We start from the raw sequence: 24,746 nt of genomic DNA, 5'->3' as shown, positions 1-24,746 counted from the left end.
TCAGTCTCTGTAACCCCAACACTTTGGGAGTTGGAGGCGGGAGGATAACTTGAGCCCAGGAGTTCAGAGACCAGCTTAAAATACAAAGCGAGACTCCGCCTCTAAAAAAAAAAAAAAAAAAAAGACGGTCGTGGTGGCATGCGCCTGTAGTCCTGTAGTCCCAACTACTCGGGAGGCTGAGGTGGGAGAATCGCTTGAGCTCTGGATGTCGAGGCTGCAGCAAGCCTTGATTGCACCACTGCACTCCAGCCTAGGCGGCAGGGCGAGACCCTGTCCCAAACAAAATTACATAGATTGAGTTAAATAAAATTTAGTGTAATCTAATGATATAATTTGATGCTCACATTTTGGGAGAAAATAATCTGTATATAGAATTATTAATGTGCCCAAGTAACACACGTTCCTTATAGACAAATGGAAAATGCAGATAAACAGAGAACAAATTTTAAGCCACCTATACACCCACCATCCAAAAATAATTTGTTAGCATTTTGATGTCTATTTTAGACTTCTAAAATGCAAATCGCATGTATAATTTTTTGCCGTTAAAGAGGGACCCTGCCTTGTGCTATTTTGTGTCTTGCATCTTCTCCTCCACCCCCCATCCATTTAGAGCAAACACGGTCTCAGGAACTAAATATACTTCAAACGCCTCATTTTTAAGGACGCGGCGAGGAATTCCATTGAGCAAATGGGCGGTGACTTATGTAATCATGTTCCTATTTAAGGGTTTTACGTTGGGCGCGGAGAGATAGTGCCGCAGAACCTGCGGGACGAACCTGAGACAACTGGAAAAATGGGAGGTTGGTGGACAGCTAGCTAGGTCGCTGAGCTGGGTTTTAAGCACACAGGGACGGAGGAAAGAGGGCCAGCAAGGCCGCGACCGGCGGAAAGCAATGGGCCCGTGAAGTCGGATTTGGGCGCCGTGCGAGGCAGAGGGCGGGTGGTTCCCAAGTCAAAGGGCAGCGGATGAGTTGAACCCGAGACCTACCCAATTAACTGGGGCTACGCGCCCCAAGGCGCGAAAGCTGATACGCCGCCGCCTCTCACCAACAGAGGGCGCTGTGTCCTCAGCAGTTCGCGGTGGGCGGCTCCCAGCTGCTGGCCAGATGTAGACAGCTGGACCGCGGGAGGCGCGAAGCCCTACCCGAGCCCCTGCAGACCCGCAGGCGGAGGAGGGATGGGCGAAGAAGGGACGGCAGGGGGCAAGGGTGGTGGCAGAGCACTCCACTGTCGCTGCTCTGCAGACTCCCGGATTGCCTTCCCCTGTAGGGCAGAAGAGGGGCGCCTCCCACCCAGGCGGGACGTTTTCTGATACCCACCAAAGTGCAGTCTGGGCTGCCCGCGGCCCTAGGCTGCCTCAGCATGACCGAGAGGGGTCCACAGGGCGGGGCGCAGGGCCAGGAGAGACCCACGCGGCAGTCTGCAGCGGGAAAGAGAGCTGGATTTTAAGGCCTTGAACTTGTGGAGAATCCAGCCCTTGACTCCAGATGTTCTAACATCCACACATACACACAGACCGTCTCTGAGCTCTTTCTGCTCTGAGTGCGGTGTGCAGTGGAGGAGTGAGAAACTGAGGCACAGCAGGATGGAGTACTGAGCAGACCCCTTCTCCCCATATTGTCTGGGGCGGAGAAGCTGCGCTAGAGTCAGAAGCTCCAGTGAAGGACCCCGGGGCCAGGGACAACCCCAGGGACCCCGCCCCCTTGACCTGCCCGCTTGTCCCCACCCCTGGCCGCTCCCCAGGCTCCGGCAGGGGTAATCAGCTGCTGCGTGCTGCTGTAATTGGCGGCGCAGACCCGGCCTGGCGGAGGACGGGCGGGCGGCGCAGGGGCGGGCGAGGGGCTTAATTGCAGGGCTTTGGCCAGCAGTCTGGGCTGCAACTCCACTGGGGGGAAGGGAGCGGGCCCCTTAGCTCTTCAGGCCCGGCTTTGGAGGAAGCCAGAGGCCTTTGGGTAGGTAGCAGGGGATCCCTTCCCCGGAAACTGGGGTTTCGTGGGTTGGGGGGAGGTTGAACCCCAGCGAGGGTGAAAGGAGGAGGAGTGGGATGCCTCGGGAGAGCTGCGGGGATGGTGGGGGCAGATTCCAAACTCCCCACCCAAACCCCAGAAGCCCTGGTTAGTCTAGTCCGAGACTCCTCCCTCATTCTGACCCCCCCTCCCCTTTCTGCTGCCTCGGTTACCCCCCTTCTTGTATCCCCAGGGCGCTCCCACCCTGGGGAAGAATGTGCCCTCCTTGCGCACCCTTGCCATGGTAACGGCACACCCCCACCCCCGCGCACCGCAGCGGCCCGGCCTGGCCCCGCGGGCGGCGAGAAAAGGGGGGGGGGGCGGGCGCCTCCCAGCCCCGAGGACACACCTCGGCTGCCCTGGTTACCACAGTAACCGGGGGCATTCCAAAGTGCGCAGCCGCGAAGTGGCAAAGGGCTTCCTCACCATCCTATACCCCCCAACCCACCAGCAGGGGTTAGCCGCTCCAGGGAGAGACCTCCTATGCGCCAACCCTAACTTCAAGGACAAGGTCCAGAGAGGAATCATGGGGTGTCCCAGCTTCCATACACCGCGAGCCTAGGGAGCAAAGGCATCTGGGGCCCCTGAAAGCCTGGCACCTGAAAAGGGATACCCCAGTCTCCAGCTTGTCCTCCTCCCCAACCGGAGCCCGAGGGAGGCGCTGGCAGCAGGAAGCCGGGGAAGGGCCCGGAGGAGCGCAGGCCCCACAGCCGAGCGGTGATTACAGGGACCTGTCCCTCCCGCCCCCAGCTCTCACTCTCATTAAGTCATTTTTTCCCCTGTTGGAAAGTCCCTGTGCCTTGAGCGCAGGGGCTGGGGCGACCGCAGGCAGCTGCCGGCAACCACATGAGAAGTGGGGGGAGGAGGAGAGAAGGGGGTTGTGACTAGAGCCTGGCCACACTCCAACGTGGAAGGCCCCCTGCCGGGGGCTAGCTGGGGGCACATTAATTTGGGGGAAGTAGGGGGAGCTCCGGGATGACCCTGACCTTGTTTCTCACCCACCGGGGCACTCCTACAACTCCAAGTCTACCTTTGAGTGCCTCTACCCTGGACCTTGAGTGACTGCAAAGCGGGATGCCTGCGTTCTGATCTCACCCCAGCCTGGCTGCCTCTCCCTGACCCTTAACCCCACCACTGCCTTCTAATCTGTCCACCACCCTCATTCTGTTAGTTCCCTTCCTCCTCCTACTTTTCCCTCCTGCAAGGAGGTAACCTAGCATCCATCAGGTGACAGTTGTTGGTGGCAGGGGAGGTCCTCTCCTTCTCTGAATGATCTCTACCCACCTTCTGTTCTCATTTCCAAGTCTCACCTCTGATCCTTCCCAGGCTGTTGGCAAGTTCTTCCTCCCGTCTAAACTGCACCCTCCCACTTTATTCCAGCCCATTTCCCCTATTTCCTGTCCGTTTATTGATCCCTGCCACACCCTTCATCCAGCATGCATAAGCTCAGTGCGATTTGGGCCCCATTTTCCCACCCTCCATCACCTCCACATTTTCCTAATTTAGGTCCCTTATCAAGTCCCATACACCCCCTTTCAACCGTGGGCGTCACCTTTGGTCCCAGAACTCGTCAGCTTCTGGGCTTCACAAGTTAGGCTAACACATATCAGATCACCTTGACTTATGTCATTAAAACATGTCTCCTCCCTACAACTCCGGGTCCAGCCCCCTGCCCCACCCAACCACCCACCCCTCTCTCTGCATTCAACACATGCTCTGCAGCATGGCTGTTCCCACCTCCTTATCCCAGTCCTGATCCTCTACCTCTCATCTTCAGTCTCCCCTCCCCCAGCTCGGTCCTCCTTAAGCCTCGAAGGCAGAGGAGGGTTAGGCCAAGTCTAATGTTGCAGTGGACACTGCTGGGCATGGCAGCACCCCCTCAACCCCAGGCCTCCATTTCCCCCACCTCTTCTCTCCTCCTCCCTGGGATGGGAGGGAGGAAGGGGGTGGAAAACCCAGCCCCCACAGCTCTCTCCTAGGTGATCAAGAGGAAAGGAATGAGGCAGGTGTGTCTGGCTGCTCCTGCCTACCCCTCCTCCTGGGGGACTCTCACCCGCCCGCCTGTGGGGCTGTCTTTTGGGGGATGGGGAAAGAAACCCTGTCCTCCAGAGAAGCAGCAGAGCTGAGCATTCGGAAGCCCCTCTGCCACAGGCATGCCTGCGAGCTGCTGGCATTTGGAGGGGAAGGAGATGAGGGGCAAGCTCATGGAGGCAAATCTTCCAGCTGGTGGGCCTACTGGGGTGTATCACTAAGAGGCCCCCATTTCCTTCTCACTTCTACTCAGGGGTAGAGAGACGTGGATCAGGGGTGGAAAATATGGAGGATTTGTGCTGGCTGATCACTGGGGAAAGGAACAAGTCTTCGTCCTTGCCTGGTTCATCAAGAGGGGTGCTATTCTAGGGTAAATTGAGGCAGCCAGCGGGATCCTCAACTGTGAGCAGCAAGAGGCCTGGATGCAGTAGGTAAAGTGTTCTTTCCCTGAGATCCTGACCTCACTCCCCTCTCCACCACCCTCCTCCTTGAGGGTCTGTTCCAGAAAAACATCAGATCCGAGAGCGAAGGAGAGTGCAACACTGGACCCAAACTGCTCAACAGTGTCCTCATAGGGACATGAAGGTGGGGAAGGATTGCTGACCTGCTAAGGAGCACCCTGATATGGGGATCTGGGAGCACAAGAGGCCCAGGAAGAATGTGCCCCCTGCACCTTACTTACATACCCTGCCTGGACTCAGAGAGACCAGAATCCAGACAGTGAGTCTCCGGGCCCTCCTCCGCCACCCTTTTCCCAGCCGCGCCTCCTGGCCCCACCTGCTCCCTGGGGCGCTGGGCTGGGCTGAGCTGGGTCTTGCCCAGGATTACTCCTCTGAGTGCCTCCTGTCTCTGCAGACAGTTGCTGCTGGGCACGGCCACTCGTCCTGGCTTGTGGCAGAGGGCTCAGGCACAAGGTGGGCGGTTAGAGCTCTGGCACCAGAGCCCTTCTCGACATCCCCACTGCTTCCAACCAGTCCAAGCCCCATCTCTGACTTAGAAGATGGTTGTTATTCCTCACTGGCTTACCAGCTGTCACCTCATCCCCCTTCAGCCAGTTCCCCATCAGCGATCCATGTGAGACTTGGACCAGGACACTCCCCTGCTTAAGGATCTCAAGGTTCCCATTCCTCTTTAATAAAACCCCAACTCCTTACTTTGGCTTAGAAAGATACACGATGTGACCTTTGCCCACCCTCTGAACACCTCTCCTGCTAGTCTATCCCTTGATTTCTTCACTGCAATCACAATGGCCCCTTTGCTGTTTCTCCAGCAGGCAGAGATCTTTCTCAGCTCACACTTTCTGCCTTCACATGGCCTCTGCCTGGAATGCCCTTACCCATACTCTTTGCATGGCTTATGGTGCAAGTCCCAGCATGGGCATCACAACTCACAGAGGCCTTCCCTGAAAAAACAGTGGCTTTGTCTGAGGAGCCCCACTCCCCATAAATCCCCCTACACCCAGCAGCCTGCACACAGCATTGTCTGAAATGACCTTGTTTGTATATTTACTTGTTTATTGCCCATGCCTCCCCCCAGCAAGAATGTAACCTCCAAGAGGACAAGTGTTGTGTCTCGCTTACTCACATCTGTGGCCTCAGTGCCTCGCATTGCCACCCCCACGCCCCACCGCCCCCAGAGTGCCGCAAAGAGAGTGCAAAATAAATATTTGTTAAATGAATGATGAAGGGAATGGTGGAGGAGGCTGTCTGGGCCCTTTATGGAATTACTTCAGCTCAGTTATGTCTATTTCTTTTTTTTAATCCTCCTCTCTCTGCCCGTCAGCTTCCATTCATTCCCCACCTCCCATCTCTAGGGAAGGGGTGAAAGGATGGAGACAGACTGAGGGGTTGCCTGGCTGAGGCTTGTTTTAGGGTATGGAGCAACCCCCAGCCCAACTGAACTGTCTGGGCTTGGGGGAGGGAGGAAGAACCCAGTCAGTCCTAGAGCCCACAGAAGTGAGTGGTGGGGTTCAGACAGGCCTGGACTGTCCGGCGATCACAGACCTCAGAGCTGAGGGGTTCCTATAAGATCATGTGGTCCAATCTCCTCTCCCAAGAGCCAAGGCGATGCTGCCTTGCCAAGACCGTAAGGCTCAGAGGGCCAGGCTCCAGGAGGGGACCTCGATCAGGGCCCAGGGGACCCCGGGCCGCTCACTTGCAGACGCTGACCCACTCGGTGATGCGGCACTCTTCGCAGACCACGAAACAGCACCAGTGGAAGCGGCAGTGGCAGCGCTCGCTGCGCGTCTGGCGCAGGATGTTGTGGCCGCGGCCGCAGCACATGCTGCCGCAGCCATCCGAGCTGGCGCTGCTCTTGTTGCACAGGCGGCCCACGGTGCCTGCCGAGTCCAGGCGCGGCTCGCGCTCGCAGAAGTCGGGAGACTTTTCGAAGTAGACCAGGTCGGCGGGGCTGGCCCGTCGGCGCGGCCCGGGAGTGCCCGGAGCTGGCGAGGGTGCCCCTGCTGGGCCCGGCTCCAGCTGGCCGCCGTTGCGGTTGTGCGGCCGGATGAGCGTGGCGCGGTGGAAGCGGCTGCGCAGCAGCGCCCCCACGGTGCGGAACTCGGGCGTCACCTGCCAGCACGTCTTGAGCTGGCAGCTGCCTGACGTGCCGTGGCACTTGCACTTCCGCCGCATGTTCTCCATCACTGCCTGCGGAAGGAGGCACCGTGAGGGGTGACACGGCGCCCAGCCCCACTCCCCTCCCAGCGCTTAGCCTGGCCTGCTTCTGAAACCCACTCCCATTATACAGAGGCAAACGCTTGAGGCCGGGAGCGAGGGTCCCACAACCAGGCAGTCAGAAGAACTTCTGTACCTGCTCTTCTGCCTCTGCTTCTGCCTCTCCCACCCACCTCCCACCAGGCCAGGCCCCGGGGGAATTCCCACCTTCCGGCTCCCCTCCTCTCCTGCCCGCCTTTCCAGCAGCTGCAGGGGGCCCTTGGGGCTGGAGGCTCTTGCTTCCTGAAGGGGGATCCCAAATAGGCAGGGAAATTCCCTCTCCTGCCACCCCTGGGGTAGGGGCCAGGAGCAGGAGGGTGCTGGCCCCGCTGTATGTCGCTCCAGGCCGTGTGTGTGTGTGTGTGTGTGTGTGTGTGTGTGTGTGTGTGTGTGTGTGTGGTGGGGTGGGTGGGGGGTGTTCAGTGAGTTTCAGAAAGCCTTGGTCCCCCTCTCAGTCCTTCCCCCTCCAGCTCCCCCTACATCTCTTTGTAGAGAGCCAAAGGAGGGGGACAAGTGCTGGGGAAACTGTCCCCGATTATGCTGCCTGGGGCTCATTCTGCACTATGCTGAGACCCATGGTTCTTCCTAGGAAAAGTCAGCGCCACCAGGGGCCAAAGCTCTACCTAATACAGAACGGAACCGGAGAGAGCCAGGCTCTCCAGCTCAGTGAAAGTGGAGAAGCTCTGAGGCCTCCAAGGGAGGTGGTTATGGGAACGCAACCCAGCCGCCCCCAACCCAGCTCACAACCTGCTCTAGAGTCTCCTTACTAAGAACCCTTTGACATTTTCACCAGAAACCCCGTAAGAAGTTGGCCACATCCCCTCCTGTCCCTCAGTCCACTCCGAAAACACACCCTGAGACAGGGACGGCAATGATCCAGGGCCCTTAAACTTGGGCAGTAGGGCCATAAGAGAGGGCGCCTTCCCCTCAAGGTCTGAAAGGGCTCTACAGCGTGCATGCGCAGCCTGTGCTGTCAGCAACACGTGGGAACCAGACCAATGCCTCCCCAGGCCAACAGCTCCAGAACATCTGCTTCCCACGGGCAGCAGCCATTAATTAACCAGTTTAACGAGGAGGAGGAGGAGGCACCGTTGGTATGGGCTGGGATGGCGGTGAGGCTTGGGAAAAGAGCTGTACAGGGCAGGCTGGGTGGGAGCTGGACATGACCCAAGGGTAAGTGTGCCTCAGTTTACCCCGCCTCTAAGTCAAGATGGGAATTGCTGAATCAGCTTTGTGCAGGAAGATGACCCATCGCGGGCTAAGAGGCCAAGAGAAAGGAGAGTGAGATGGAGAAGGTGCCAGCCAGAGTGAGAGGAAGCCAGGTAAAAGGCCTCAACAGGCTGAGCAGAGTCAAGAGACGGGATGATGGAGTTGGAATGCTCAGGAAAGGACAGTGCTGAGCTACCATGAGAGCCAACAGGGCATCAGAATGTGGACTCAACGCTGTAGAACAAAAGAGAACAGGCTCAAAGGTCAACTGCCTGGGGATGAATCCTGCCTGGACCACCTTCTCACTAGTTGCATCATTTTGGGCAAGCTTCTTGGTCAATCCATGCCTCAGTTTCCACGTCTCAACATAAGGTTAATAACAGTGCCCACTTCATAGGTAGTTGTAAGGATTAAATAGGTTAATATGTAGGAAAGTGCTCAAGACAGTGCCTAACACATAGTAAGCACTCAATAAATGCAGGCTATTACCACTTTCCTTTCTTCTGCTGCTTTTTTATGTATGTGTGTATGTATTTAATTTATTTTTAATGAATGACCCTTGAGGTAGTAGGAGCATTTGAGGACAGAGGATAAAGGAGGAAGGCACCATAACACAGTTCCCCAGTGGCCCCTAGGAACTTCACTTACACCCCTTACTTTGCAGGAATCCCTCATTCTAGACCGCACAGAAAGGCTGGGAGAGATCACTGGATCATGGAACATTAGCACTGGGGGGAACCTTAGGGATGATCTAGTTCAACCTTGTCACTCTATAGGGGAGGAGTCAGATGGGAGCTCCAGGCCTAGACTCCTGAAGTCCTGACTGCACCCCTGTCCTTTCTCCTGGGTGATCACCCGAGGAAGTAGGAGAAGCAGGTTGCTCAGCAGGTGGTATGCTGATCCAGGGCAACAGGGCTTGTTTCCGCCCTGTATCCCCAGGCCTAGTCCAGTGCCTGGTGCACAGTGCATACTCAGTGCATGTTTGTTGAATTAGACAGGGTCAATGAGAAGATTGCCAAGGTGTGACATGTGGGAGCAACGGGGTCCTCAGAAGAGAGGTAGGCCAGGGCAAGGGGTAGGCCCTAGGCAAAGAGATTTGAAGCAGACCCGGGGGTGGGGCTCTCACCTGCCTCCCAACTCGGTTGTTGTGAAGCCTCATTCTCGCGTGGATGTCTCTGTGAGGCTCCCGGGAGTCCAGAAAGTCCTTAGAAAAGCGCTCCCCGAAGCCCATGTCGGGGCTGCAGCCGCCCCACTCCCAGGAGTCCTGCAGGCCTGGGCTGGCTGTGGGCAGGGCTGGGTGTTCCGGGACCCCATGGCTCAGGCCCTTACCACGCTGCAGTGCATCCAGTTGTAAGCGGTGCAGCTTCCTACGGAAGGCCTCCTCGTCCCCTCGCCGGGACGCATCACAGCCACAGGCCTTCAGTTTGCCCAGGGCACACGCATTGGACACGGCGTGCACCACGCCAGCTGCTGCGATGGCGTAGGCAAAAGCGCTCTCTCGGAAACCTGTGGTTAAAGACCCAGAACACATGGACTCTGGAGGGTCCTTGACACCCCATTCTCCAGCCCACCTTTCTCATCATTCCAAGGAGAAACTGAAGCCCAGTATGCAGGAGAGTCTGGCACAAGGAAACAGAGTCAAAGAAGGGCAGAAATCACGCCAGAAGCCAGTTCTTCTGCAAACAGAACCTGGTGGGGTGGGAGGGAGGCTTCCCAATAGCCCTCTGCTTTTTGTACGCCCTTCTCCTGTTCTTTAATATCACCTTTAGCAAACTCAGAATTTGTGTGTCTACATCTCTACTGTAGAGCAGAAAGTATCTGGTAAACACATTCTTTTTACAATCAGGGACTTAATCTATTACCTCTCACAGTGGTATCTGCAATTTTAAAATAAGCCCACAGAATGAGGGCAACATTTAAGCTAAAGAATTCATTGCCAGTGATGTTGTTGGTGGGAATGTAAACTAGTACAACCACTATGGAAAACAGTGTGGAGATTCCTCTAAGAACTAAAAGTAGAACTACCATTTGATCCAGTAATCCCACTACTGGGTATCTACCCAGAGGAAAAGAAGTCATTATACGAAAAAGATACTTGCACATGCATGTTTATAGCAGTACAACTTGTAATTGCAAAAATATGGTACCAGCCCAAATGCCCATCAACCAACAAGTGGATAAAGAAATTGCAGTATACATATGCTATGGAATACTCCTCAGCCATAAAAAGGAACAAAATAATGGCATTCACAGCAACCTGGATGGAATTTGAGACTACTATTCTAAGTGAAGTAACTCAGGAATGGAAAACCAAACATCGTATGTTCTCACTTATAAGTGGAAGCTAAGCCATGAGGATGCAAAGGCATAAGAATGACACAATGGACTTTGGGGACTTGGGGAAAGGGTGGGTGTGAGGTGACAGATCAAAGACTACACACTGGGTGCAGTGTACACTTCTTGGGTGATGGGTGCACCAAAATCTCAGAAATCACCACGAAAGAACTTATTCATGTAACCAAACACCATCTGTTCCCCAAAAACCTATTGAAATAAATAAATAAATAAATAAAATGATATTTCATAAAACAAAATGTACACAATTTTGGGAAAAAAAAGAATAAATTGTCAATGATGAAATTCCAGGCCTTAGGAGATGTCAGTGGGCAGCAGAGTAAGTAAGAGGAGACAGTCAGCTCCTAATGCTCCCTGCCCCAAGATAGCCTGCTGGGTGCGTGCCCATCTTAGGCACAGCATAGGATCCTCCCTAATGACCAGACTCCAGAGGCAAATAAATGGGTCACCAGAGCTTCCCCTTGCTTGTCCACAGGACATCCCTGAAAGCCACTCAGAAATGGGCGCTACCCAGCCACCTTGCCTGTGACCCACCCAGGTCAGTTGCAGAGGCTGTTGGAGGTACGCTAGAGGGAAGCCCAGGGTCCTGCGTGGGGTCTGGCATGTAGCAGTGTTGAACATGGAGAAGGAAGGGCAAGCTGAGGCAGATACCTTCCACCAGATGTTCAGGAGGCACAGATTTTCCCTGACCAAGCCACTCTTGGGGGCCGCAGCTAGGCCGGCCTGGCCACTGGCTTGTCCACACTGCCTTCCTTCTTGGTGCTCCAACCTGAGCCATTCTCTGGGAACACCTGGACCTGTGGCAGGGGGAGGCCTACTTGCAAAGGAGGGTCCCATTCTCAGACATGCAAGCTATCTTTTGCTTATTCTGCATCTGAGAATGGACCAGCTAGGAACAAGTTCTGGTACAAGTCTCCAACCAGCCTCCGCACACCAGAGATGGGGCAGGCAGCAAGAGAAGCCAGAGGCCTGGGCCAATCCCACTTTAATCCTCACCCACTGCATCACAGAGCCCTGTCCTCCCCTTCCTGCCAAAACAAACAAAAAAAACAAAACCAAAAACAAAAAACAAACAAACAAACAAACAAAAAATAACAGAAAGAAACAGAACAAGCTGTTTAGTAGTTAAGAACTAATTCCTGAAACCAGTTTACTTCAAATCTTGGCTCTTCCACTTACTAGCTGCTAATAGCTATGTGACCTTGGCCAAGTGACTTAACCTCCCTGTGCCTCAGTTTCCTCATCTATAAAATAGAGCTATTATCTGCCTCATTGTTGTTCCAAGAATTAAATGAACTGGTAAATTTAAAGTGCTTAGAATAGTGCCTTACTAATCAAGGAAGTATTACTCAAACATTAGCTATTATTGAGAAGTTCTTTCTGCTATCTGACCTCACTCACTCCTGCTGCATTTTTTGGGCCATTGTTTTTTGTTTCACCCTGATCAGGGACAAAGCCCAGCAGCTCATGACCCACTTAAGAATAGGTCACTTGGGCCACCAGATGCCTATGAAGCAGACTGTCCCTCTCTCTTTCCAGCTCATGGCATCTCAGTACATTTTTGCATAAGGAGCTCAGCTATGAGCAGAGAAGAGGGGCTGGGGATGGGGCTGGAACCTTCTATGGGGATGCTGGGAATTAGCAGGAGCTGCAGAGGAGTAGAAACTGCCCTGGGGAAGTGGAACCTAAGGGGAAGGAGGATGGAACCAAGCTCCTGGGAAGCACACCCTGCATTTATCCCTTGCCTTTTATCTGTGGAACTTCGAGCATTTCTCTTATTGCCGGGGAGTCATCAGCCTGCTCCTAGGACACAATGGCAATACTCAGACCTCCAGAGGCAGCCCAGGCCTCAGAAATCACCCCCACACACACACTGCCACCACTACCAAACACATACACATTATGCAAAAGGAGAAAACACAGGTCACAGAAGTTATGGAGCTGCATCCAGACCCAGCTCTCCCAGCTCCCAGGTCTGGCATCTTTCTATTGTAGGACATGTGACTCAAAGGGAGTCCTGCTGCTGAGAAAGAAACCCAGGTAGCTCAGTTTCTAGTTCCTACCGACTTGTCTGTGCATGGCACCAGGAAAGAGGATGAGGCTGGTCCAGGGATGTGTACAGTGCCAACCACCATCTTCTAGGCCCTGTCACATTTAAGGGTAAGCCTGGGGAAACTGGAGAAACGTACCCCACCGCGGCAGAGAACACCCCTACCCCATGCAGCTAAAGACACCTTCCCTACACCACCCTGTGGCCTCTGACAGCTGTCATAGCCACGTGCAGAGGTGACAAGGCAGGGCCTGTGTGGCCACCCTCTGCTGCAAGTATCCAGGCCTCATAGAAGCCCAGCCCACTGTGTCTGCACCCAGCTCCTGTTCAGGGCCCCAGTTTCGGTTCTGGCCCCAACTGTCTGGGGCAGACACAGGCACTGTGCCATCTGGCCAGCTGGAGGGGGAGCGGGTGGGGCCATGGCCAGCTGGGCTGCCCGGAGCAGGGAGGCGGCGGTGGGGGGGGTGGGGGGCGGCTCGTTAAGACACACAATTAGCCGCCCTGCCTTTGATCTGGGACAGGGACTGCCAGCATCTAAGTGGAGTCAGCTGCTGCTACAGGCCACAGCAGCCAACGGCTGGGAAGGGGCTGGGGGAGGAGGTTTGGAGGGGAGGGGAGGGTGGAGGAGAGAGGATTCAGGAGCCAATGGGAACTAGAAGGGGTTAGAGAAGCTTGAGCCCTACCCATTCAAGTCAAAGAGGGAGGGAAGGGGAGAGGTCTGGTCTCCATTCTCTCCATGCAAATAATCTGTGCATTGCTCATGTGCCTGGGCAGAGAGAGAGAGACTAGTGTGCATGTGGGAACACTTAGGCATGACACCGAATGGAGCCACACATATGCAAAAACAGGAGTAGGTGTTTGGTGTGTGTGTGTGTGTGCATGCACGTATGCATATCAGTTTCATTTCTTGGCATGCTCCCCCATTGCACCAGCTCACCTCTCTGGGTACACAGCGGGACTTAGTGTTGGCCTTCCAACTTGGGAGATAGTATAGAAGGGGATTGGGTGCAAACTTTAAAGTCAGCTGGCCTGCATTTGACTCCTAGATCTATGGCTCACTTTTAAGCCGTGTGACTAATGGCAAGTTACCCAGCTTCTCTTAGCTTCATTTGTACAATAATAATAATAGGACCTACCACATGGGGACTGTTTGAGGGTCCTAAAGCATGGATAAAATGCTGTAGAGCAGTGCCTAACACACAGCAGGTGTTTAGTATATGTTGGCTAATTAATTGGGTATCATTAGAATAATTGAACCTTAGGTGATCCTGGGATATCAGTGCCCATGCCTTGGTTTCCCCATCTGAGCACCACCCCAATCCCTGGAGGCCTAGGCATAAAACCAAGAGGATAAATGTAAAAAGGAGGTGGGAGAAAAATGGGCCAGGGCTGTGGAGAGCAGAGCCTGGAAACCCACACTACTGGCTTCCCCTGGGCTGGGAGCATGGCTGCAGGGCCTCATGCCCTCTCTTTCCATCCATTCCAGATGGGTCTGGGCCTTAGGGAAGACAGTACCTAAACTGTGTGGGAGTTCCCAGGGCTTGCTGTGTGAATCTACCACATTTCCCTCCATCAAGCCTCTCCCTGACCTCTCCTCCCCTCTTACTCCAGTGCTGAGCCCAGCTCCCAGCAGCCCCCTCCTCAAATTTCCCTCCTGTCCTCATGTCCACAGTGAGAGAAGAAGGGGTTCTCTGTTCCTCACAGTGATCCAGTCCCCTCTACCAGATGTTCTGCCCAGTACCCAGCCCAGGAACCAACCACCTAGATTCTTAGCACAAAAAGCTGGGGCTACCAGTGCCATTGGCACTAAGGTCATTACTGCTCCTGGACTAGGGGAAGCAGCTAGCATGGGCTTGGTGCCCTCCCACAGCTTTTTCTGACCCTCTCTATTCCCACGGGAGGCCCCTGTCCCTGTCCCCCATGGCCTAGGCTCCAGCACCCCCTCATCCCCTCTCCTTGGCTGGGCAAAGCCCTATTGCATGCCTCACCTTTTCAGGCTTGTCCACTTCAGATGCTCAAGCCCTCTTCACCCTCCCTTTATCAAAACCCCATCCCTCCAGCCCAGCTTATTACAGAGAAGGTGTCAGGACAATTAGGTGATAGTAACAGCATTAAAGAAGGCCCAAGGGACCTGGGACCCCAACCCAATCAGTGTCTGAAGTTTAAACATGGCAGAATCCACACTTAAGAGGATCCTAACCCATTGATAACATGGGTCAGAAAGGGGGTCAGCACCCAGATATTCCACTTTGAGGAAACGGAGGTCACCTGACCCCACACAATGGACATCCATAACTTGGAAAGAAAGGAGATTCCTGGTGGAAGGAAGTAGACCAGGGGCTGGTTGACACCCTGAGTGGCTTCATGGGATTCCAGTTTAGCTAGTCCTCCAGAAGATGGGCCAAGATGGACTGGGAAATGACTGCCCCCCAGGAGGATGAACCTGCAGGTGGAGTCAGGGTTGCCGTGGTGGCCAGTGGAGGAGAGGATTGGCAGATTTATTTCCAGAAGCACAGAGTCCCTTCTGAGAAGTAGAAGGTAGAAGGTAGAAGTAGAGGTAGAAATGAGGTGTGAGGTGTGGCAACGAGGGGCGTTGATAGGGAGCTGGGGAGCGGAAGCCCCAGAGGTAGGCCAGTGTCCTGAGGCCAAGGGAAAGTGCCCAGCCACTGTCCCACTCCCTCCCCATGCTGAGTGCCTCCCTGCCCTGGCTAGCCCCGGCAAGTCGTCCCCCTCCAGCCCTAACCTCCCCCTCCACCCGTCCCCCCAGCTCACCTCGAGCTTATTAAACTGCAGGTGAACCCGGGAGCGCCTGGCACCCAGCCAGCCCTGCGCTGTTCTGCCGCTCTGAACTCTCCCCCAGGCTTCAAAGACCCCAAGGTCCTCCAGCAGGCCGCGCGGGCCTGACCCAGCGAGCCACTCAGGGCACCTGGATTCACTCGGTCTAGAGGGAACAGGAGGACAGAGGGGACACCAAGGCCGAGGAGAGGGATGCAGAGCTTGCCTTGCCTCACCCGAAGCGGCAGAAGTGAGAACCTCCGCGCCTATCCCAGTCCCCGGCGGGCAGAAACCAAAGCCAGGGCTACGGAGTCCTCATGGGGTACCCGAGGGCCCCGAAGGGAAACGCGGCTGCGGGGAGCGCGGGCGACCTAGAAACCCGAGGGTAGGAGCGGGCGCGCGGCGGCGGTGAGCGCCGGCCCGGCCCAGCCGGGGCATGAATGGTGCAGAGGCCCGTCACTTCGTGTCGGCGCGCAGGCGGCGGGACAGGGAGGAGCGTGCGGCCCGAGCTGGGCAGGACCCGGGGGTCCCGGGCAGCCGCTTCTGGACGGCTAGAGGGGCCCGGGCGGCGGTGGGGCGGGAGGGGGCGGGAGAGCGGGGCAGGGAGGGGGTTGCCCTCTGAGAGCGGCGCGGCTGGGGCCGGGAGCCGTCTGCCGCGGCCCGCGGGGATTAGTTCGCGGCTGCATGCCGCCACACGCGTCGGGCTGGGCTCGGCCGGGTAGAAACAGCGCCCGGGGCGCGCGGGGGAGGGAGGAGGGAGCGCGCGGGGGCGGGGCGGGGCGGGGCGGGAGGCCTGGGGCTGGGCTGGTGGAGGCTGGGGTGGCCCCTGACTTGGGGGCCCAGGGGATGCAAGCAGGGGTCCTGGTGAAAAGGGAAGGGCCGCGGCTTTCTGAGTTTTCCGAATTTGAGGTACAGCCTGACTCCCCAAGAAGCCTCAAGACCCAAGGCTACAAGGTGTATGTGTACCTCTCCCACTCCACCTCCACTGAAAATTGGACAAGACCTAAGGAGCTAGGGCTACGGGGTGCCCACAATGTCCCACACAATCCACTGAGAAGAGAGATAGATACCCAGCTAGGCCCATCCCAGAGGCAGGGCCCCCATCCTTCCCAAAAGATATGAGTCAAGGCCTGAGATACCAGGCCAGGAGGTGGGTGTGAGCAGAAGTGAGTGACAAAACCTCCTGCCATCCCCAGCCCAAGCCACTCTGGGATTGTCAGGGTGGGTCACCCAGAAGTTGGAGAGGGAGGACAGGGAATGGACTGCAGCTTCTCTGAGCTGTTAGGGGAAGAGGAGTTGACAGGACTACCAGGCCTGCTGGCAGGAGCCACTGCACACAGGCACACACACACCCAGCACCTCTGATTCAGAGAGGGTTTTCCAGAGGCAGCAGGGATGACACACAGGCTGGTGGTGTCCCCCGCCGGGAAGAGCTTCTGCAGAAGGGCAGACTTTTTACCTGTCCAGGCTGCCTCCAACTGCACGATTAGGCAAAGTCCTCAACCCCTCCTCATGTTGATTCTGGGTTCTTCCTCATGGTTTCCCCATCCTAAATGTGGTTTACTAAGTAGAGGGTAAGTAGAGGCAAGTGACAGGTACAGATATTTCCTGGGTTTGAGATATGCAGTGTCAGTGATAGGGCAGGATGACCCAGGAGTCCAGTTCTCAGGCATGGAACCTGCCACCCTCAGCCTACACAGCCCAGTCTGGAGACACATTTGCCCAATTTCTCTGCCCCCATGGCCTGAGATCAGAAAGAGGAAGGAGAGCAGCAGGGCCAGCAGATGGGCATGTGGGGGTGGGAGGATGCCAGCTTGAGGCAGTGGGTTAGAAATGGCTGGGAATAGATTCTGAGGTGGAGATGCTGGATGGGGCAGGCAGGGGCAGGGGTGAGGGGCAGCTACCTCTGCTGAAGATGGGACTCTCATAGGGGATTTTGTTGCGAGTCTCCAGGCTTGAGCAGTTCCAGCGCTGATCCCTGAATTGGTGTTGGCATTCGTGGATGGCGATCTGGATGCCCTGTATGGCTGAGGCAGCCACATCAGGGTGACGCACACACACCTCCATCTGCCGCCGGCTCAGGCCTGGCAATGTTAGGCACACTGTGTTGGCATTGAGCACGGGCTCCGGGGGGAGGCGGAGGTCCAGAATGTCATTAGGTGCTGACCTGCAGACATGGGGTGGAGTGGGTACGTGTTTTGGGGGTACCAGGAGAGCCCCATCTAACAACACACACTCTGTCCCAAAGGCCATAATCACTCCCTCTTCCAACCTCTGCTTCTAAAGGTTGGGCCCATCAGTACACTCCTACACATTCCTCTCTCCTTGACCTCCTCACAATCATCCTGCCCAATGCAACTCACTCAGCTAGCTGCACACCCACACAGGTAAACGTGCAAATGCACATACATCCACCATGCTTGTGGCCACAGTATTTCCTATGCACATCCCCAGGAATAGATGCCCACACACACAGGGTTCCCCAGGAGCCCACTCCCACAGATATGTTTCAGTCACATTCACATAGACACACTTCGGCACACATTGTGGTGGACACACAAACCCAACCCCAGCACACTTACGCACATGCACACTTCATCAGACATAGTTACAGACACACACACAAAGACACTCCCATTTACACATGTGTTTATCTTAACATACATTGACCCATGAGCTCTCACATGCACACATGGGCACACATACAAACTGCTGTTTACCAACACAGTTTGCTGGGATCCTGGGCTCGATTGAACGCGCGTACACACACACACACACACACAGCTCTTGCAGCTGCAGTCTCTCACTGACCCCACTTGGGCTACCCCCTTCCAGCCTCCCAACACCTGCCCCTACCTGGGGCTGAGCTGCAGGAAGGAGTGAGGCAGCTTGTGCTTACTCCTGGGGTGGGGGTGCATTCCCCCAACAGGGCAGGAACTCCAGACTGGCACTTGCTCTCCCCCCACACACACCTCCCCTCCTAGTTGCCACCATGCTCCTGGGCACTGCCTTGTCTCCCTGGACTGCCCATATCCTGTCACCAGTCCAACCCCCTCCTATGAGGGAGCTCACTGCCTTTGGTTGGGCACCAGCACTTTCCTATGACCCTGTCCCTCCCTTCTTCCAGGGTCCTCTACCCCAGCAAGAGCATCAGAGGCCCCTGTGGGCCGGGGTCCCAACTCTCTAGGAGGGCGGAGCATGAGGTGAGGGCTCACCTGGGCATGGCAGCAGCCAGCAGCAGTAGGAAGAACAGGAGCACCCAGAGCGCTGGCCGCGGCTGGGGCTGGGGTCGGAGCCGCAGCCAGGGGCGAGGGTGGGCGCTGCCCATGGCGCGCAGGCCCTGACGGGCTGGGAGTGGGGGGCTCACAGCCCAGTGGGACTGGAAAGCCAGGGGCGCCGGCGCATGATCGGCGGGGGGTCGGGGCGGCTGCGACACACAGCTCCGACTCGGGTCAGGGCTCCCGGAGCAGACGGCGCCCGCCTCCCCGCTCCATGGGGCAGCACCCCCGGGCACCGCCCTCGGGGGGGGCGGGGGGTGAAGAGCGGGCGAACCGGGCACCTCCTGGCACAGGGGTCCGGGGAATTTCCCGAGGCCCCCCCGCGACAACTCCCGGTGCCTCTCAAGGGTAAGGGGGGCCCGGAGGTGCAGCGGGCTGGGGACGGGAGGCTGGGGTGCCGGGGAACCCTCCAGCGCAGCGCCGGGAGCCTGCGCTTCCGAGGGCGTGCGAGGCTGGCTGGCGGGGGCGGCGCTGTCTGTGTCGGGCCCCACTGCCTGTAGAGTAAGTGACTGTCCCGGCTCGGGGAGCTCTGCCGCCTTCCCTTTCCTCCCCCCCCCCCCCCCCATTTAGTGTCTCAGGGCTCTACCCCACGTGACGTCACGCGGCGGGGCGTGGAGGCGTGTACGAGTCCCGAGGCCACTGCGTCCGCTGGGGACTGGGGGTGGGAGCGTCCCTGCTGAGGGCAACAGAGGGAAAGGTGTGGGGTCTGTGCGCGCGTGCACAGGAAGATGCCTGTGTGTGGAGCGCGCTGGGTTGTGTGGGGGATATGTGTTACCGCGAGGTGTGTGTGCCTGGCAGAGACGCAGCTGCTGGGGAGTGCCCCCATCCCACCCCAACACACACACCTGCAGGGGCTGGAGGGGAGGGGCTGGCCTCTGTGTTTCGCCTCCTCCGCCAGAGGAGGGACTTCCCCCAGGCCTGCCTGGTGTGAGGCAGGTGTGGGCTCCTGCAGAGGAGTTTGGCAGCCTCTGGCTTCTTCTCCCCTTTGCTGTGTGACCTTAAACAGGTGCCTCCTGCTCCTGCTCACGGAGACCTCCTCTGCCCCTTTGCGGAATGCGGCTCATGGGGACCACCTTGTCTCCTCAGTGAGCCCGGGGAGGCAGCAGTGTCAGGCCCCCAGAAAATGCTTGCGTAGGAGCGCCCGGGGTGGCAAGCCCTGGGAGGAGGCGTTAGAGAGACTTTTAACCCTAGAAGTGGCCGTTGAGATAGTTTATTTAGCTCCCCTTTATTTCGCAAGAAAGTATCGAGGCTCAAAGAGGTCACACAGCAAATTAGCGGAAGAGCGAGAACCGAACGCAGCTCTCCTGACTCCCAGCGCAGCAGCTGCCGCCCCAACACTGAGTGTTGCCTGCCTGTGCCCGCAGATACTCTCAGTCTTGTCCTGGCCCTCCCTGGCCCCACCTGCACATGGTCCTCTAGGAGCTCCCTAATACCAGCCTCCTGGCTCAGGTCTACTTCTCGCTGAGATCTTCCTGTCCCTCCACCCCAACTGAACACTGGGCCCCTCCTCGATATAGTGCAAGTGTGCTGGGCCCAAGCAAGGGCCTGAGAGCCAGAGGGCAGGGGAAAGGCAGCTCTGCCGTCTGTTTCTGGTGCTAGCCTGGGCCCTGATAGTGGATCGTGCTCCTGCCCTGTGCCCTCGGCATCCTCCTCTGTAAAATGGGCACAAGCCTTTACACAAACATGCCCCTCTCTCTGAAGAGAGCCCCTGCTGGCTTAGGAACAAAACTATGGGAGCCTCTGGGCTCAGAGACAAAAAAGGCCCATTCCTGGAATTGCCCATCCCTGGGGAACTGAAGGAGGGGGTGGGGCTCTCCTTGTCCCCAGACTGTCAGGTGGTGGGGGCGGCCTGAGCAACAGCAGGCTGACGGCATACTCCCCCCTCCTTTCCCCCTCATCTCTGCCGGCAGCCACCGCAGCTGTCAGGAATTAAGGGCTTGAGGCTGCTGGGGGTGGGGGTGGGGCAGTGGGGTGGGGGGAGCAGTCTGGCTGGACTGCAGGAAAACAGCCAGGGGCAGCAAGCAGACTGCGTCAGCTAGAGCCTTATTTGACCCCAACTGCCCCCTGCCCTCCCCACTCTCCCTACCATGCTGCAGAAACGGGGACAGCTTAGGACTAGCATTTGGGAAGGGTAAGCGGTAAGGGTAAGGGTGGGACCAGACTCAAGACAGGAGACAGGCACCAGCCCAGGATGAGAGAGGACACCAGCAAGCTGGAGAGTCATGTTCTTATTGGCTGTTGGGGAAACTGAGGCCCAGAAAGAATTAGGAACGTGATACAGGGAAGGGACTCATAATCAGCTTACAGATGTCCTTATTCCCCATCACGCGCTCACACTAGCATTTCCCATGCTTGATGCAGCACAAGTATCCCCTGGGGTGGGCCATTGTGGGAATGCGGATTCCAGGCCCCATGAAGTTGAATCAGCCTTTCCAGGGAAAGGCCTGGGTGTCTGTCTTTCTAGCTAGCATCCCCAGTGATTCTGGTGGGGACTCCTTTTGGGAAACTCTGCTGACCTGGTTGAGGAGCTGATTTAGTTTCCTTTGGTATCTCTCTGATGAGGGGGTCTCTTTGCTTCCCCACCTCCACTGTCTGGGCACCAGGAAATACAGAGGTGCAAAGGAGACAGAGAAAACCCTTTCTTAAAAAAAAAACAAAAAAGCCTCAGGAGGCAAATAGTGATACTGAGGCTTGCACTCAGGCGTGGCTCTGCCCTGGTGTCAGGAGGGTCTAGGAGTGCCCAAGTCAGAGCACTTCTCAGTGAAGGGAGGGGAGAGTGTGTCAGTCCAGAGCCTTGGCATGTATGTAGGTGAGGCCCAGAGACTGTCTGCCCCTGGGGTCCCAGCCCCAAATGACCCACACCATGGCCAAGCCCCTATCAGCACCCCCTAGTCCCCACGCTGGCCCTGCCCTGGGCCCTGGCCCTCAGCCCAGCCCCAGCCCCCGCAGCCGCCGCCTAAGACCACAATTACAGGGGCCACTGGGGGGCGGGGGAGCACTGGGGATGAAAGGCAGCTTGGAGAATGGTTCCAGCTGTGGCAGCTCTGGAGAAGGTCACAGGGAGGAAGGGCCGGGGAAGCACGGGGGTGAGAACAGGTGGGACCCTCACAGCCCCAGCCTAGCCCAGTCCAGCCCCAGCTCAGTCCTGGTGCCCAGCTGGGGAAGTTTGTCTTGCTGAAGAACGCCAAGGAGCCACAGACCAATAAGGAGGCTCTTCATTCCATTGTCCAGGCCTCAGGGGCCACCAACCCTCAGCAAGGTAAGGGGGAATGGCTTGCTGCTGCAGTTTCCCCAAACTCCCAATGTGTTTGGTCATTGAAAGGGAAGGGAAATGTTCCCCGAGCCCGTGGCCTCAGGCTGATCCTAGGCCTTCCACTCGGCCTCCTCACCCATCTGCCTGTGTTCCGCCTGTTCCTGATGTGGTCACACACACATCTGGGGTGCCTCTGTGCACTTCCCCCATCTCCCCAGTTCCACATGTCCCCTGCCATTCAGCCAGCAGGGGACTTTGATGGCTCAGACTGCCTGAGGCTGAGCAGCTGGATGAGCAGGGGTGGGTGGTGGTGGGAGCTCTACTTCCGGCCCCTTCCCAGGCAGCAGGGCAACAGCACAGATCTATCTCTGGGCTCAAAGAAGATAAGGCTAGAAGTCCCAATGGTGCCTTCTGGTAATCACTCCCACCGTTCATAGAAGGCAGTGCCCAGATGCCTTCAGGGCTTGGTCACAGAAGATGGACCAGTAACATGTGGCCAGCAGCTTAAAGATGGAAGTGCATTCTCACAATGTGCTAAAAAGCAATCAGGGACCCCTATTAGGTGATAGGAAGTGCTCAGGTAGGTTAACTGACTTGACCAAGGTCAAGCTAGCAAACAAGGCATTTTTCATTGTACCATACTACTTCCTCTGAATTCCTTTTAACCTGCCTAGAATGGTGCCAGTTCATGTCACTTCCCCAGCTTCCCTCCCTGGCATTGTGGAGGAAGATGTCCAGCATCTTCCACCCTATCTCACCCCCTGCAGGACCCAGCAGTGGTAGAGTCTGGGAGGCTGGCATCCCAGCCCTAGGTCTGGGCCAGCCCAGACGTCCCAGACAGTCTGGAACCCTAGAAGCTTGACCTAAGCTGTCTGTAGGTCTCCTTGCTTCCTTTCAGTCCTATCCTCTCCTGCCCACCACTCTCTGAGTTTCCCAGATGTCCTGCAGGTCCTGTCTGTCGCTCCCTGTTAATAGAGAAGCTGGGCTCCGCATGCCCTCTGGTGGTCTCTGAGAGAAGTGCAGGAGTTTGGGTTTTGGGCTTGTTTGGTTTTTTTGTTTGAAGATAAGAGCAGAGCTTTGGGGAAGGCAGATCTGTGAATATAAACCTTGCCCTCAGGGAGCTTCATTTCTCCTCTATGTTGATCATAATGTATTTCCACTGTCTCCTTTGGTAAGTTAACAGAGTTTCCTTTGGTCGAGGAGTTCTAAGTCCAAATTCTCCATGACTTCCCTGAGGCCCAGACATTTGACCCAAGGGAGCCAAGAGGAGGCAGAAAGGAAAACCCTGGTGCCTCAACCTTCCCACTGCAGCCTGACACCCCTCCCCACCATGAGCCTTGAGGATTGAAGCAGGCTAGGTCACCGAGTGAATGCAGGGGCATTGCAGGGGAAGGACAGGGGTCCTGGAAGCCACGGTGAGGGTCTGTCACATCCAGAACGAGCTCCCTTTCCTTCTGTTTCATTTGAAGAACTGTGCTTTGCTCCCTGTGCCTGCCCCACCCCCCTGTGGTTCTAGAGAGGCTGTCAATCCCAGGCATGGTAGTACATCTCCCTAGACACCATTATTGGTTCAGGAATAGGCAAATGACCAAGCTGAACTAAGCAAGGTCTTCCTTGGGACTTCTGTTGGAGACAACTGGGAAAGTCATTCTTCTGCTTTTGGATCTAAGACTGCATATAGAGCTGTCATGGAGAAAGTCTGCAGGAGGAGACAATGAGGACAGTATGCCAAGAGAGGCAGAGATAAGCAGAAACAATAGATGCAGAGGCGAGGGAGAGGGAAGGAGATGAGAAAGAAGCCTGTGACACCATGTGAGCCCCTGGGTTCAGCTGTACCTGAATTCAGACTAACCTCTGGACTTCCCTGGTATAAAAGCCATTCATTATTTCTGTTTGGCCTCAGCTAAAAGTCAGGTATCTTCATTTGCAATCAGGGCCTGCCCAATATCTGCAAAGCATCATACATCTGTCCCCATTCTCACAGTAACTATCATTTATTAAACATATGTTTGACAAATTATGTGTCACGAGCTATGCTAAAGGCTTTCATATCTCAAAAAAAAAATTCTCCCAACAATCCTGTGAGGGTGTGGGACAGACTATGATGGCTGCAAATTATTTGCCACTCCTCCCATTGAGAGGTGGAATTAATTTTCCCTCCCTTTGAATTTTGCCTGGCTCTGTGAACTGTTTTGACCAATACAGAGTTACGGTGATGCTATATAACTTCCAAAGCTGGACTTGAGAAGACACTTACAGCTTCTGCCTTCAAGTTTGGTACACTTTCCTTTGAAAGTCAGTTTTGGCCGGGCACGGTGGCTCACGCCTGTAATCCCAGCACTTTGGGAGGCCAAGGCAGGCGGATCACAAGGTCAGGAGATCAAGACCGTCTTGGCTAACACGGTGAAACCCCATCTCTACTAAAAATACAAAAAAACGTATCCAAGTGTGGTGGTGGGCGCCTGTAGTCCCAGCTACTTGGGAGGCTGAGGCAGGAGAATGGCATGAACTCAGGAGGCAGAACTTGCAGTGAGCTGAGATCACGCCACTGCACTCCAGCCTGGGCAACAGAGCGAGACTCCATCTCAAAAAAAAAAAAAGAAAGAAAGTCAGTCTTATGTAAGAAGTCTGACTATTCTAAGGCTAACATGCAGCGAGGAAGCCCAGGTTAGCCACATGGAGAGAATGAGAGCACAAGAGAAGCTCTGTGCCCTAGACATGTGAGTGGGGGCTTCTTGGACTGTCCAGCACAGCACAGTGGAGACTCCAGCAGAATGCAACCATGTGAACCCAAGCCAATGGTTCTGCTATATAGAGCAGACCTACCAAGCTGAGTTCTGACCAGTCATGACCTCAAAAATCCTGAGAAGTGATTACTTTGGGGTTGTTTGTTATGTAGCAATGGATAACTGAAACAGAGCGAAATCCCTTTGTATAAAGAAAATGAGGCTAATTTGGCCTCTGTTGTAAAGTTCTAAGCAGCAGCACCAACTGCAAACCCAGAGTGTCTGACCCCAAAGCTCATTTTTTATCCTCCATACCTTGATGGGGGAGTCATTCCCCATTGCAGTA

The 24,746-nt window shown here is 55.9% G+C and overlaps 1 protein-coding gene and 1 long non-coding RNA gene across 3 annotated transcripts; one reads left to right on the top strand and one right to left on the bottom strand.

Moving 5' to 3' along the window:
• The first annotated feature begins 2,394 nt into the window (after positions 1–2,394).
• LOC109025881 (uncharacterized) lies at positions 2,395–5,193 on the top strand. 2 transcript variants are annotated; one of them, XR_002004831.4, is made up of 3 exons: positions 2,395–2,726; positions 4,557–4,760; positions 4,896–5,193. It is a non-coding gene; the product is annotated as an uncharacterized lncRNA (long non-coding RNA). The 2 variants fall into 2 exon arrangements; XR_008677491.2 differs by having other exon boundaries at positions 4,546–4,760.
• A 346-nt stretch (positions 5,194–5,539) lies between these two features.
• WNT10A (Wnt family member 10A) lies at positions 5,540–18,936 on the bottom strand. Its single transcript, XM_004033225.5, has 4 exons — positions 18,359–18,936; positions 17,048–17,310; positions 9,090–9,469; positions 5,540–6,688 (listed from the first exon to the last, which is right to left on the bottom strand). Exons 1-4 carry the CDS (start codon positions 18,469–18,471, stop codon positions 6,191–6,193), a joined length of 1,254 nt encoding a protein of 417 aa, XP_004033273.4. The 5' UTR covers positions 18,472–18,936; the 3' UTR covers positions 5,540–6,190.
• Positions 18,937–24,746: the final 5,810 nt, after the last annotated feature.

The sequence above is a fragment of the Gorilla gorilla genome, chromosome 11 (genome assembly GCF_029281585.2).
Source record: "Gorilla gorilla gorilla isolate KB3781 chromosome 11, NHGRI_mGorGor1-v2.1_pri, whole genome shotgun sequence".
Taxonomy (NCBI): domain Eukaryota; kingdom Metazoa; phylum Chordata; class Mammalia; order Primates; family Hominidae; genus Gorilla; species Gorilla gorilla.
This window is presented reverse-complemented; position numbering and strand designations above follow the sequence as displayed.

Coding starts and splice junctions, on each gene's coding strand:
- WNT10A (XM_004033225.5), bottom strand. CDS start 18,471: ATGGGCAGCGCCCACCCTCGCCCCTGGCTGCGGCTCCGACCCCAGCCC. Junction 17,311..18,358: donor CTGGCTGCTGCCATGCCCAG/GTGAGCCCTCAC, acceptor CCATGTCTGCAG/GTCAGCACCTAATGACATTC. Junction 6,689..9,089: donor ACAACCGAGTTGGGAGGCAG/GTGAGAGCCCCA, acceptor CTCCTTCCGCAG/GCAGTGATGGAGAACATGCG.